The sequence below is a fragment of the Eubalaena glacialis genome, chromosome 5, assembly GCF_028564815.1.
Source record: "Eubalaena glacialis isolate mEubGla1 chromosome 5, mEubGla1.1.hap2.+ XY, whole genome shotgun sequence".
Lineage (NCBI taxonomy): Eukaryota > Metazoa > Chordata > Mammalia > Artiodactyla > Balaenidae > Eubalaena > Eubalaena glacialis.
In genome coordinates, this window is record NC_083720.1 from 109,246,409 (window position 1) to 109,261,790 (window position 15,382).

At 36.0% G+C, this 15,382-nt stretch overlaps 1 protein-coding gene across 5 annotated transcripts in view; it reads right to left on the reverse strand.

The window, feature by feature from the left end:
• Positions 1-7,703: 7,703 nt before the first annotated feature.
• KLHL8 (kelch like family member 8) overlaps positions 7,704-15,382 on the reverse strand; it is a 51,702-nt gene continuing 44,023 nt past the window's right edge. For all 5 annotated transcript variants that reach the window (XM_061191562.1, XM_061191563.1, XM_061191559.1 and 2 more), the window contains 3 exons: positions 15,071-15,230; positions 9,080-9,281; positions 7,704-8,864 (listed from right to left, as the gene is read on the reverse strand). In XM_061191562.1, the coding sequence (XP_061047545.1) occupies positions 8,741-8,864; positions 9,080-9,281; positions 15,071-15,230 (486 nt within the window). In that variant the 3' untranslated portion in view covers positions 7,704-8,740. The remainder of the gene's footprint in view (positions 8,865-9,079; positions 9,282-15,070; positions 15,231-15,382) is intronic.

Sequence of the window (15,382 nt, forward strand, 5' to 3'; positions counted from 1 at the left end):
GAGCCGAAGTGAAAATTAGTAAATAGGAAGAGAGTTTCAAATCCCAGAAAAAGAGGACAGAAGTAATATTCAAAGAGTCCATGAAATAAATTTTCAGATCAGAAAGATACACATCACAAATATAAGAATCACAATGTATACTAGCAGGACAAATACAAAGACACATCTAGATACATTATAGTGAAACTACAGAACAGATGAGATCTTAAAAGCAGAAGAGAAAAAGGAGATCCTGTAGGAAGGAAAGACTGCAGCTGTACTGAAGTACAAAGGAAACCAGATGACAGTGGAATAACAACTTCAAAACACCAAGAGAAAACCAACTAGAATTGTATCTAGTACAACTATCAGGAATAACAGTACATGTATTTACTGAGTGTAAACCTTAAGTGTTCTCACCACACACACAAAGGTAGGTAACTGTGAGGTAATGGATGTGTTCATTAACCTGCATAACAATATGCATATGTCAAATCATCAAAATATATACAATTTTGTCAATTACACTTCCATAAAGCTGAAAAAATTAAAAATGACAGTAAAGTAAGGACATTTTTCAGCTGAACCAAAACTGAGATTACTTGAACAGAACTTCCCTCATATAACTTCTAGAAATACATCCTTTAGAAAAAAATTAGTTCAGAAGGAATGTCTGAGATACACAAAAGAAATACGATCAAAGTAAACCCAAATAAATATTTAATAATGTTTAAATGTGAGTTGGGAAATAACGGAAATACTGAACAAAGGTTGGAAAGAAAGGTGATGAATTTTAGTGTTCTAAGGTCCTCATTGTTCAGAAAGGCATTAAACACATTGATTAACTTTAGATTGTTAACTACGCCATAAAAATTCCAAGGTTAACCACTAAAAGAAGGAGGTGGAGGGGAAACACAAAAAACCTTCATTTAAAAAAAAGTTCCTGGGGCTTCCCTGGTGGCGTAGTGGTTGAGAGTCTGCCTGCCAATGCAGGGAACACGGGTTCGAGCCCTGGTCTGGGAAGATCACACATGCTGCAGAGCGACTAGGCCCGTGAGCCACAATCGCTGAGCCTGCGCGTCTGGAGCCTGTGCTCCGCAACAAGAGAGGCCGCGACAGTGAGAGGCCCGCGCACCGCGATGAAGAGTGACCCCCGCTTGCCGCAACTAGAGAAAGCCCTCGCACAGAAACGAAGACCCAACACAGCCATTAATTAATTAATTAATTAATTAATTAATAAAAATTTTTAAAAAGTTCCTGGACAACAGTGGTAAAATTTCTGACCAGTTAATCCTCACCCCTCCAAAAACATAAACCAGCCAGGACAAGTAGGATAACAAAAATTTTAAAACAATATCCTAATCAAACTAGGTGTTTCAGGAACCCCACAGTTTGAGCAGACATAAGACCTGCGCAATATTAATAACTGAGCAGGGGGAAAGCAAGCAGTATGTGAATCACAAGAGAGCCAAAGGCACTCACTGAGATATTTGGAGGACCAACTCCAGAACAGCACTGAAACTGGAAGGTGCTTTTGCCTGCTCCAATAGCAAGAGAGAACAAAGGGTCTGAGGCAGGTCTGAAAGGGCTGGGCCTCATGAACGCTTCAAAACTAACCCATACAAGTTCCAGTCCAGGATAAAGCCCCTACGAACAGACAGAATCAAATACATATCTGAAAATACACTACTTAAAAATAAAACAATTTTTTTAAATTAGCATAAATGTACATCAGAAAACCTCAACATACACACACACACACAGAAAACTAATCACAATATGGAATGGCAACACACTTCCGTCTATTGATAGGTCAAACAGCCAAAAGAAAAAAACAGCAATATATATATGAAGACTGAGAACACAATTAGCTAGTTTGATATGATGTACAAATACAGAAACTGCATTACAACATTAGTCAGGCTTTTCAAGAATACACAAATAACAACAAATTATAACATAACAGGCAATAAAACAAGTCTCAATACATTTCCATGAAGTGGAGTCAAACAGATCATGGTCAGACCAAAGTAAAGAAAAAAACATACTTGGTAATTTTAAAATATACTTCTAAACTCACAGATCAAAAGAAAACACGGAATGAACATTTACAAAATGTTTAGAAGTGAACATTAATGAAAACAGTACAAATAAAACTTGTGGGATCCAGCAAATGATATTTTAAAAAGTAAATCTTACCAAAATGGACTTAAAACAAAAATCCTAAAAGGTCATATAACCAGTAAGATATTGAATTGGTAGTTAATTTTTCCTCAAAAGGTGGTAGGTTCAGGTGGTTTTACAAGTAAGTTCTATTAAATGTTTGAGAAATGGATTATTTCAATGTTAAATAATTCAGAGAATAGAAAAGAGAGAATACTTTGTAATTCATCCTATGTGTCACTCAGCTCTCGGTTAGACAGACTGACCAATGGAATAGAATAGAAAGTCCCAGATGTTTACTTACATGGAAATTGGCCATGTAGATAAAGTTCAGAGGTAAGCATGGATTAATCACTAAACAGTGTGAAGAAAACTGGCTATCCACACAGTAAAAAAATAAATATTGTCTCTCTCACACATACACAAACCAATTCCAGGTGGACTAAAGACTATATATGAGAGACTTTCTGACTTTCAGAAGAGACAATAAATTTCTTAAAACACAAAAAAGAACATGTGAGTACATTAAAGTTAAGAAGTTTTCTTTATCAAAAAACAAAGTGAAAAGCCACAAACTAGAACATATGTGCAATAAAAATAAATGGAAATATTAGTATCCTATTATGAAGAACTCATGTAAATGAGAAAAAAATAGAAAAAATGGAAAAGGGACATCAAGAAGCATTTCACAGGAGAAACTGGAAAGACTAATAATCATGGGAACATGTTCAGCTCAACAATCAAGAAAATGCAAATTAAAGCCACAATAAAATATCATCTTAACACCTAACAGATTGGCAAGAATCAGGTCTTACAACAGAAAGTAAATGATAAACCATAATGTAAACTCACACAACCATTTTGGTAAATAATTTCACATTACCTTATAAAACTGTTATGAAGCTGATCAAGCATATGTCTTACAACCAACTCTTTTAGGTTTATACTCTAAAGAAACTTGCACATGTGTACCAAGAAACTGTATACAAGTGTTCATTTTAGCACTGTAAAAGCAAAAATATGGAAAACTATACCCAACATAAATTATAAAAATGAACCTGTTGAATGAAAAGATCAAATTACTAAGACTACATACAGAATACTATTTTTTATAAAGCTCACCAACAAAAGTAAACAATATGTGGCTTTGGTATATTTGTATAAAAACAAAAGAAAAAAAGCTAAGGAATGAATGATTGGTTCAGGACAGTACTCACCTCTGGGGAGAAGGGGAGGCTGGGGATTGGAATAGAGAAGGAACACAAAAGTAGAGTCAATACTACCAGAAATGTTCTAGTTCTTAATTAGGGAGTGAATACATAGGTGTTTTATTACTATGCTTAATAACTTCAATGTTACATATATTTTTGTATATGTATCAAATATTACATACAGAAATATAGTGATCAGTGGTTACCAGAGGCAATGTAGCGGGTGGGAGAAATGGGTACAGGGGGTCAAAAGGTACAAATTTCCAGTTATAAAATAAATAAGTCCTGGGGATGTAACATACACCATTGTGACTATAGTTAATAGAACTGTATTGCATATCTGAAAGTGCTAAGAGAGTAGATCTTAAAACTTCTCATCACAAGAAAAAAAATTGTAACTATGTGTGATGACGGATTCTTGTGGTGACCATTTCACAATACATACATTGAATCATTGTTGCGCACCTAAAACTTATGTCAATTATATCTCAGTAAATGGAAATGTGACCCAAAAAGAGAAATGGTGACCATAAATACTTTCATACTGCTACGAAGAAACTATGAAAAAGAAAATCATCTTTCCTTAAATATATATCTACAGATATTTGAGAAAGCAGAGGCATATAGCTGGTTAGGTGGAACAGTGGAATTTTTCAGTCACAAAGAATATTGGTCAACCAGTGATTAGTTGTGGATCTTGGACAAGTTATTGTATTTGAATCTAATCTTTAACTCTCTGGTGGTCCAGTGGTCAGGACTCCACACTTCCACTGCAGGGGGCACAGGTTCAAACCCTAGTCAGAGAACTAAGATCCCGCATGCCGTGGGACTTGGGACTGTAAAAATTAAAAGGTTATTATAAAGTGACTGGTGGGACTTCCCTGGTGGCACAGTGGTTAAGAATCCGCCTGCCAGTGCAGGGGACACGGGTTTGAGCCCTGGTCCGGGAAGATCCACATGCCGTGGAGCAACTAAGCCCGTGCGCCACAACTACTGAGCCTGTGCTCTAGAGCCCGCGAGCCACAACTACTGAAGTCTGCATGCCACAACTACTGAAGCCCGCTTGCCTAGAGCCCGTGCTCCTCAACAAGAGAAGCCACTGCAATGAGAAGCCGCCGCTCACCGGAACTAGAGAAAGCCCGCGCACAGCAACAAAGACCCAACACAGCCATCAATCAATCAATCAATCAATCAATCAATAAAGTGACTGGTGAAGACTATACATTAAACAAATTGTAGTTATTAATACTCCCCATGACTACTACCCAAATTTAAGAAACTCCTTATGGTTCAGATGGACTAAATTTAGCCACAACCAATAAGATAATGGAAAAATGACTTGTTAAAACAACAAAAACCACCAGAATTTTTGCATTAGTTTCCTTTCAAAGAAACCCCCCCCCTTTTTTTCACACCTATGATTCATGTATTTTGCAACTAGAAGTCTGTACCTCATAATCTCCCTCACCTATTTCTCTCCCCTCTCCCCATCCTCCTCTCTGGCAACCACCTGTTTATTCTCTGTATCTATAACTCTGTTTCTGTTATGTTCATGCGTTTTGTTTTTTTTAGATTCCACATATAACTGAAATCATACAGTATTTGACTTTCTAAAGATGATATAGACTTCTTTCACTGAAGTTACTATTGCTCAGGGTAATTTTAGAAATCTTCCATTGGAACTGTTTACTTTTGAAAAATTTTTTTCCAGTAGAGGAAAACCTAATTCTTTGAGGGTAGATTTAACCTGTGATAGTCATAAAATATTTTGAATCAAGTCTGATGAATAAAGTACATAGGGCTATTATTAAGTTAAGATTCTGGTCCAAATTAACATATAACTATGATGAGACTAATTCTCTTGGATGACTTACAAATGGATCTTCAGGTTGTTTTCAAAGAGAAGTTTCAGAAAAGTTTTTAGCAATGGCAAGTGGAAAAACATAATTATAGCTTCATGAGGTTACTAATTGGAAGGACAACATCTTAATGCATAAGGAATCTTATTTCTATATAGTACAAGTCTACAATTGCTGAAGAGACAATTGCTCAAATCAGTTGCCTTTAACCTTTAATTTTTGTAAGGGTTAACAAAAATCTTCCTATTTTCAGTTAAACATAAAGATCTTTTCTTTGAGGAGAAAAATATTCCAGCAACTACTAAATCAATTTTGTATTTGAAGGATCAAGAATAAACAATTACATAGTTTTGAAAAGATTCTATAAAAGCAATCAAACAATGAAAAGCAAAGTTATGAACACTATATAGGAAGAAGTTCCTATTCATAATAGGTACATGCAACATATTTTGAATCAATAAATAGCAACTTTCTGATCTCAGTACTTGGTAGTATATATGATAATTTATTATTTTGATTTGCTGGAGTACTACTACACTAATACATGGTTTTAAGAAAATATTATAGAGAAGTTTTATTGCCACTTGTTTACTCCACATAAAGGAGAAAAAGAGACAGAGTCAATGACATCCCAATATAATTTCTTTAGAAGTCTGATACGAGAAACCACAGAAAACATTCTTAACCAATAAGACATGAATTAGATTCTAAATGCATTTTCTATAAGACATGGAGAAAAAAGGAACAAAACTCTCAAGTGTACCATTTGCAAGAGTAGTTGATGCAATTTCAACAATCTCTTATCTAGGCATTTAACAGCACTGTAAGTTTAAAATGCATTTAGGAATTAAGAGAATGAATAATACTCCTTAGAGTACAAAGTTTATTCAGACATTTAAAAATAAATTAGTTACACAGAATACAGTGAAATTAGTCAAAAACAGTATCAAGTAATTTGTTTTTAAAGTGGCAGTACAACACAGTAAAAGCAGTGGCTTTAATAACTATTCGGGAGAATCACACAGAAGCAACTAGAAGTATTTTTTAAAGAAATATGCAAATTTTTACTTTTTCCCATTTATAATTTAGAATTTTAGCTCTACTTTATGTCTTTTTGGTAGGTGATATTAACATCTGAGGTTAAAGGGACAGGCCTCACAATTAAGTAGCCATCTTCTTTGAATATTTCATCCTTCTGTTCCTATGAATATAATCACCTTTCAGTTGCATGATTCCTTCAGCCTGATTCACATTTCATATCTCAAAGAATACGTTTTTAATAAAGAGACTGTGCATATTGACTCTACTATTAATCTTTTCATACCACTGTCAGGTCCTTCAAGGCTGTGCTTCTGACTACCCACACATGATGTAACAGGCAGCCACATGTTCCATTTACTTCACTTTACTTCCCTTATGAGTAGTTCATATTTTATGGGTAGCTAGGGTACCAACTTAGTAATGTTAGATGACTACTGTATAGATAAAACCAGTAATGGAAATGTAACACCTTCATGTTCCTAAATGCTATACACATGACAAAGGCAGAAATATGTTAAAGAAAAAAACATTTTAAATAATCTTAGAAAGAATAAAAGATCCCCTCCCCCACAAAAATACATGTAACACACTAGTAACCATACCTAGACAAGCATTAGAATACAAGAACTCCATTAGACATAAGAAATAGCTGAAGCCAGGTTTTGAGCCTTATTCTCCACATCCAGCCAGTTGTAGCCAGTCCACTGAGTGCTACGGAGTTAAATGCTTTTGGGATTGACTGAAATACGGTTACAATTGTACAAGAGAACACTGGTTCAGATCCAGCAATGACTTATGGACTTGCCCACAGGCTGACAGCAAAAAATTGGGAACATTTAAATCTGCTTCACGACAGACCTTTATCTGCTAGCTGAGCCCACTTACAATTTTTTCTTCTTATTTTTTTGATCTAATATACCCAAGGCACTGGCTTTTGTAATGTGGCCTTCTGCCTTACTGTACTGACAAGCCTAGGTTGCCATTTAATAAGGACCATCACAGCTACTAGGCAATGAACTTCAGGGCTGGACAGATGGAATAGTGTTCTTCACTGCCCCAGCTTCCTTGTGAACAAGATGACTGACAGCAGTAAACTATACTAAATTCTAAGGCATGACTAAAGGAAAATTTAGGAAGGCCTAAAAGAGAGGTACCAAACTTGCACTGCAAATACAAAATATAATATTTTAATATTCTTCATAAATATTTATAAAAATATATACATATAACAAATAAGCCACTTTATAATGCTGGTAAAACCATGAAAAGCTGTTAGATCAGTAGGTGTATCAATATCCTGGGCTTTAAAGTAATGTAAAGAAATATTTTCAATTAAAGTTCAATAAATATACTGGAGAGAATTAAATATAACAGGAAAAACAGTTTCAATCTTTCCATTTTTACAATATCTTTTATTGGTAATGATGGACTTGAAGTAATCAACAGTTCAACTACAGTCTATAAAGGGTTTTTGTAAAAATGCATTCATTTTCTGATAATAAATAAATCCAGACTCTGTACAGTTTAGAAAAACTATGATAGTGGCAAATAGCAAAATAGAAAGATAATAAATCTTGGGTTCAAAATGAAATGACTAAATCAAAGAAGAGTGTTAAACATATTTTTGGAGTCTCCTGATTAGGGAGTCATGTAATGGACACCATTCCCTCTCAAGGCTCTCTAATGGGCACTAGAATAATGTCGACTTTAAACCTTTCTTCTCTAATATCCCCTCTGGTTCAATTTTTGATTATGAAAGAAATCCTTTCGGCATGCAATGAAAAAATAAAACTGCAGATTCATTCAGAGGGAATTAGTTCAGTTAGATCTTTTGGTGTCCTAACAATTCAAACTGAAATTAAGGGCTTCCTACAGCATTCCTATAAGTTTCTGAAAACACAACCAAAGGGCACTCAGAAAGATGAAACATTTTTCCTATTTCTGTAAATATCCAAGGAATTGAAAACTCAACACCTAGAAAAAAGCAAGGCATAAATTCATCAGCACCAAGTAGAAAAGATCTTCAAATGGAGCAGGTCTGTTATGTGTCCTGATATCCTTGTGTTGATGAATAGGTTCCAATCTCCCCTCTAGAAAAAATCCACTGCCTAAGGTTAACACCTTTAGGCAAAAGGTAAAGCTCAGCAAATGACTTCATTTTACATTTTGATTCATCCACACTTTTTAAAAAAAAGGAATTTCAAGGTTTTGGCACTCCTTTAAACACATTTATTTTGGAGGAGATATGGTTTCAGGTTAGAGTGTCTTCCTTCCCTACTTCATTATTTGTTAAAGTGGGAAGTATCAACTTTATTACTAGTAGTTTCAGCTACCATTTCAAAAGTTGCACTTAGTCACAATACAACAGTTTACATTTAAATGAGACTCTAGTAGTAGTTAAAACTGTTCAAAGGTGGCCATTACAAAATCCTGGTAGTCTTTCTTGCCTATCAGATGTTATTAAATTGTTGGTGGCTGGAACTCAAGTCACATACAGTCAACCACATTACTGGACCCATGACCTACATCTCGAATTTGGCTAGTTAAACAGGCACACACAGCTACACCTGCTCCAGCTCTGCAGTGAGACACAGATCCAACAAGCTCCCACCTGAAAAGACAGAGGAGAAAGGATGTTATCTTAAAACAAATCATGATTTACTTTACTCAAAAGACAAAACAAAAAATCCCTATTATGGGACTGGTTTTGAAAGATAGTAAGCTATCCCCAAAGTTTTCTATTAACTACATGTAGCAGCATTTTAGCACTCTGGAATAATCTGTTACTGGAAGACCCCATTAAAGTGTAAAGGGGAAAAAAATTACCTATTCAGCACTGGATCAAATGCTTCTACTGTATTTAAGTATGCATTGCCATTATGACCACCAACTGCAAAGATATTGCCCATCACTGTTGCGATCCCCACTCCACCCCTGGGAGTGGTAAGGGCTGCTACATAATCCCACTTGTTGCTTCGAGGATCATACCGCTCAACTGAACTCAGAGGAGAATTATCATCAAAACCACCTGTATAAAGAAAGAGTTTTAAAATAGCATTATGTTTCATAGAAATTAACCATTAAATTTCAATTCAATAGCTTCTACAAACCAATCTTTTCAAAACATTTTAGAAAACCCCAACATCTATCACTACTACCAACTCCTATTATACATTTACTACAATTCAAGATAATTTAAATAGCATTTTCCTCAATATTAGAATTAAAAATCTTAAAGTGAGAAAAACTAAAGTCCCTATATTTAAGCAGATAATTTAGGAGAAAAAAAATCCATGGACATTCATATAATTTTCCCTTAGCTTCCTAGAGGCAAGCAAGAAAGTACTGAGATTCCTTCTCTCTGTGTGTACATGTATATATTAGATTTTTAAACAGTAAGAAGGCTTGAGAAGAGAATAAACTACACTAAGTCACTTGACTCATTTAGATATAAGTCAAAGTTTTCCAACTGTTTCCCTTAGTACTATAATCGTAATCATAATTACAGAGATGGTGGACTATGACTGAATTCTTACCAATTTTTGCCAAAAGTACATCTTCATGCTACCTATTCTAGATGCCGACAGTCCTCTCTAAAGATCACCTTAACAATGTTACTTATTATGTTCCTGATTGTTAAACATAGAGACTGCTATTTTAACAGTGCTCTTTCCTTTAAAAATATATGTGTCTCTTTTTAGGCTCCATCTCAGTCTACATGAGTAATAGGTCTCCCTGATGACTAAGCCTATTTTCCTGAGGACAGAAGTGTTGATATTATGATGGTCTATTTAGAAAGAAGGTCAGGTTAAAAAAAAAAATCAGCAAAGTCAACTTCTCTAATGGGTTTAATTTTATTAAATCAACTGAGGTAAAATTCACTGATCGGGACTTCCCTGGTGGCGCAGTGGTTAAGAATCCGCCTGACAATGCAGGGGACACAGGTTTGAGCCCTGGTCTGGGAAGATCCCACATGCCGTGGAGCAACTAAGCCCATGAGTCACAACTACTGAGCCTGCACTCTAGAGCCCGTGAGCCACAACTACTGAGCCCGTGCGCCACAACTACTGAAGCCCACGTGCCTAGAGCCTGTGCTCTACAACAAGAGAAGCCACAGCAATGAGAAGCCTGTGCACCACAACAAAGAGCAGCCCCCGCTAGACACAACTAGCGAAAGCCCACGCACAGCAACAAACCAACGCAGCCAAAAATTAATTAAAAAATAAAATAATAGTTCATAATTCAGTGACTTTTAATAAATGTAATAGTGTTATCACCACCACAACCATGATAAAAAACATTTTTTCACTATAACAAAGGCTCTACTTTTAATTATTGCTAATGCTAATGTAGAAGATTAAGTTTTTAATACAGGGTAGTTATATTTTTCATGGCCCTCTTTTTCATGGGCTCCCTATCATTTCCCTAGCTAATGCATATAAATTTTGAACAAAGAACTCAAAGCAGAGGAACAGAAAAGGGAGGATGCAATTAGCTTCCTGTACATAGTTACCTTCAAAGTTTTCTTATTCAAATCAGTTGTACCTGTTTTAAGTAGGACTTGAATGACCAAGAGGATTTTTATTATAAGGTTCAACCTGAGTCAGTCTTATTTTTACCATGTCTGTTCTACCTATAAAGGCCCAGAAGATTTAACAAGTAACAGCAACAATGATACTCCTGTTGAGATATAACATATGTCAATGCCTATGCTAGATAGGGAGCTGAGAGAAGTAGCAATGGTGTAGAGTAAGAACTCTGGGTTCTCACAGACACTGCTTCAAATTCCAGCCTTGTCAACTTATTTAGGCCTGTGACTATGAGTATATTATTCACTCTCTCAGTCTCTCACTACCTCAAAGAGCTGCTGTGATGATCAGGCTAGACTGAAAAGGTAAATTATGTTATTTCTCTTCTATAATACACATAAGCACTAAAATAGTATTACTTCTATTACTTGTGGATGTTTAAGTGCTAACAATATCCCACTCTCTTATTAAGAACTCTAAGTTTTGTAACACCACTTTATATCAACATCAGGAAGTGTGATGCATATATGTGGAACCTAGAAAATGGTACAGATGAACCGGTTTGCAGGGCAGAAACTGAGACACAGAGGTAGAGAACAAACGTACGGACACCGTTTGAAAGCGGCGGGGGCGGGGGTGTGTGTGTGTGTGATGAAGTGGGAGATTGGGATTGACATGTATACACTAATGTGTATAAAATGGATGACTAATAAGAAAAATAATTAAGAAAAAAAAAGAAAGTGTGACATATGCTAGTGACCACCTCTCCGAACTCATCTCCTCTTGCAAAGGGATTACTAATCACGATATAGCTACCCATTTACTGATAACAAAGCACCAGACACAGTTTGAGATGCTTAACATACATTATCTCGGATTCTAAAAATAATTCTTAAAGTTAGACATTATTATTCCTATTTCATAGCCCTTTAAAAGTCTTGTTACCGGAAATGTGTTGAGTGGACCAGAAATAGCACCGATTATCACTTGGGAGCTGTTAGAAATACAGAACCTGGGCCCTTTCCTTGCAATTTAACAGTACCTCCTTATTATTCATATGCATATTAAAGTCTGAGAAAGTACTGCCCTATGGTTCCCTCCAACTCTATTTTTTTTGTAAAAGACTTGTATTGTATTATTACTTTTTTAACATCTTTATTGGAGTATAATTGCTTTACAATGGTGTTAGTTTCTGCTTTATAACAAAGTGAATCAGTTATACATATACATATATCCCCATATCTCTTCCCTTTGCGTCTCCCTCCCTCCCACCCTCCCTATCCCACCCCTCTAGATGGTCACAAAGCACCAAGCTGATCTCCCTGTGCTATGCGGCTGCTTCTCACTAGCTATTTTACATTTAGTAGTGTATATATGTCCATGCCACTCTCTTTGTCCCAGCTTACCTTTCCCCCTCCCCATATCCTCAAGTCCATTCTCTAGTAGGTCTGTGTCTTTATTCCCATCTTGCCCCTAGGTTCTTCATGACCTTTTTTTTTTTTTCTTAGATTCCATATATACATGTTAGCAAACGGTATTTGTTTTTCTCTTTCTGACTTATTTCACTCTGTATGACAGACTCTAGGTCCATCCACCTCACTACAAATAACTCAATTTCGTTTCTTTTTATGGCTGAGTAATATTCCACTGTATATATGTGCCACATCTTCTTTATCCATTCATCTGTTGATGGACACTTAGGTTGCTTCCATGTCCTGGCTATTTTAAATAGAGCTGCAATGAACATTGTGGTACATGACTCTTTTTGAATTACGGTTTTCTCAGGGTATATGCCCAGTAGTGGGATTGCTGGGTCATATGGTAGTTCTATTTTTAGTTTTTTAAGGAATCTCCATACTGCTCTCCATAGTGGCTGTATCAATTTACATTTCCACCAACAGTGCAAGAGTGTTCCCTTTTCTCCACACCCTCTCCAGCATTTATTGTTTGTAGATGTTTTGATGATGGCCATTCTGACCAATGTGAGATGATATCTCATTGTAGTTTTGATTTGCATTTCTCTAATGATTAATGATGCTGAGCATTCTTTCATGTGTTTGTTGGCAATCTGTATATCTTCTTTGGAGAAATGTCTATTTAGGTCTTCTGCCCATTTTTGGATTGGGTTGTGTTTTTGATATTGAGCTGCATGAGCTGCTTGTAAATTTTGGAGATTAATCCTCTGTCAGTTGCTTCATTTGCAAATATTTTCTCTCATTCTGAGGGTTGTCTTTTGGTCTTTTTTATGGTTTCCTTTGCTGTGCAAAAGCTTTTAAGTTTCATTAGGTCCCATTTGTTTATTTTAGTTTTTATTTCCATTTCTTTTTTTTTTTTCTTTAAACATCTTTATTGAAGTATAATTGCTTTACAATGGTGTGTTACTTTCTGCTTTATAACAAAGTGAATCAGTTATACATATACATATGTTCCCATATCTCTTCCCTCTTGCATCTCCCTCCCTCCCACCCTCCCTATCCCACCCCTCTAGGTGGTCACAAAGCACCGAGCTGATCTCCCTGTGCTATGCGGCTGCTTCCCACTAGCTATCTATTTTACATTTGGTAGTGTATATATGTCCATGACACTCTCTCACCCTGTCACATCTCACCCCTCTCCCTCCCCATATCCTCAAGTCCATTCTCTAGTAGATCTGTGTCTTTATTCCCATCTTGCCACTAGGTTCTTCATGACCTTTTTTTGTTTCCTTAGATTCCATATATATGTGTTAGCATACTGTATTTCTTTTTCTCTTTCTGACTTACTTCACTCTGTATGACAGACTCTAACTCCATCCACCTCATTACAAACACCTCCATTTCATTTCTTTTTATGGCTGAGTAATATTCCATTGTATATATGTGCCACATCTTCTTTATCCATTCATCCGATGATGGACACCTAGGTTGCTTCCATGTCCTGGCTATTGTAAACAGAGCTGCAGTGAATATTTTGGTACATGACTCTTTCTGAATTATGGTTTTCTCAGGGTATATGCCCAGTAGTGGGATTACTGGGTCGTATGGTAGTTCTATTTTTAGTTTTTTAAGGAACCTCCATACTGTTCTCTATAGTGGCTGTATCAATTTACATTCCCACCAACAGTGCAAGAGGGTTCCCTTTTCTCCACACCCTCTCCAGCATTTATTGTTTCTAGATTTTTTGATGATGGCCATTCTGACCGGTGTGAGATGATACCTCGTTGTAGTTTTGATTTGCATTTCTCTAATGATTAATGATGTTGAGCATTCTTTCATGTGTCTGTTGGCAATCTGTATATCTTCTTTGGAGAAATGTCTATTTAGGTCTTCTGCCCATTTTTGGATTGGGTTGTTTGTTTTTTTGTTATTGAGCTGCATGAGCTGCTTGTAAATCTTGGAGATTAATCCTTTGTCAGTTGCTTCATTTGCAAATATTTTCTCCCATTCTGAGGGTTGTCTTTTGGTCTTGTTTATGGTTTCCTTTGCTGTGCAAAAGCTTTGAAGTTTCATTAGGTCCCATTTGTTTATTTGTGTTTTTATTTCCATTTCTCTAGGAGGTGGGTCTAAAAGGATCTGGCTGTGATTTATGTCATGAAGTGTTCTGCCTATGTTTTCCTCTAAGAGTTTAATAGTGTCTGGCCTTACATTTAGGTCTTTAATCCATTTTGTATTTATTTTTGTGTATGGTGTTAGGGAGTGTTCTAATTTCATTCTTTTACGTGTAGCTGTCCAGTTTTCCCAGCACCACTTATTGAAGAGGCTGTCTTTTCTCCACTGTATATTCTTGCTTCCTTTATCAAAGATAAGGTGACCATATGTGCGTGGGTTTATCTCTGGGCTTTCTATCCTGTTCCATTGATCTGTATTTCTATTTTTGTGCCAGTACCATACTGTCTTGATTACTGTAGCTTTGTAGTATAGTCTGAAGTCTGGGAGCCTGATTCCTCCAGCTCCGTTTTTCTTTCTCAAGATTGCTTTGGCTATTCCCCTCCAACTCTATTATACAGTAAGTCAAAAAGCAATATAGAGACACTAACTGCCATCATGCATATGAAATACCTATTCGTTTGCTTAGTCAACACAATTCCCTTGAAATGAAGGCAAGAAAAGTAAAGTAAAAGTACGGAGGTAGAGTTTTAAACATGAAAGATGAAGATGTAAACAAAGAAGCTTGAATATGAACCTTAAGAATTCAAAAGCAAATCTTAGGACTGATTCCACTTGAGCCTAAATGCAATGTAATTTGTGTTACTGACACTATCATTGTATGTCCTGTAAAAAATTAAACTAGAGAAATATCATCCACTCACCAACAACATATAAGCAACCATGGAGCTCACTAACTCCATTGCCTGCTCTTCGCTGACCCATTTCTTTAACTTCTATCCATTTATCGAGATGTGGATCATACCTCTCCACACTAGACAGAGAGGCTACTCCATCATTGCCACCTACTGCATAAACATGGTTCTAAACAAAGAAAGAAAAAAAAACACAAGACATTAGATTTTGAATTGATTTACATGTTGTCCTAATGGTAGACCAGAATGTGCAAGGGAGCAGTATTTCATGAAATAATCTGGTGTGTAATCAATTTCTGCATACTGGAAATATGAATACAT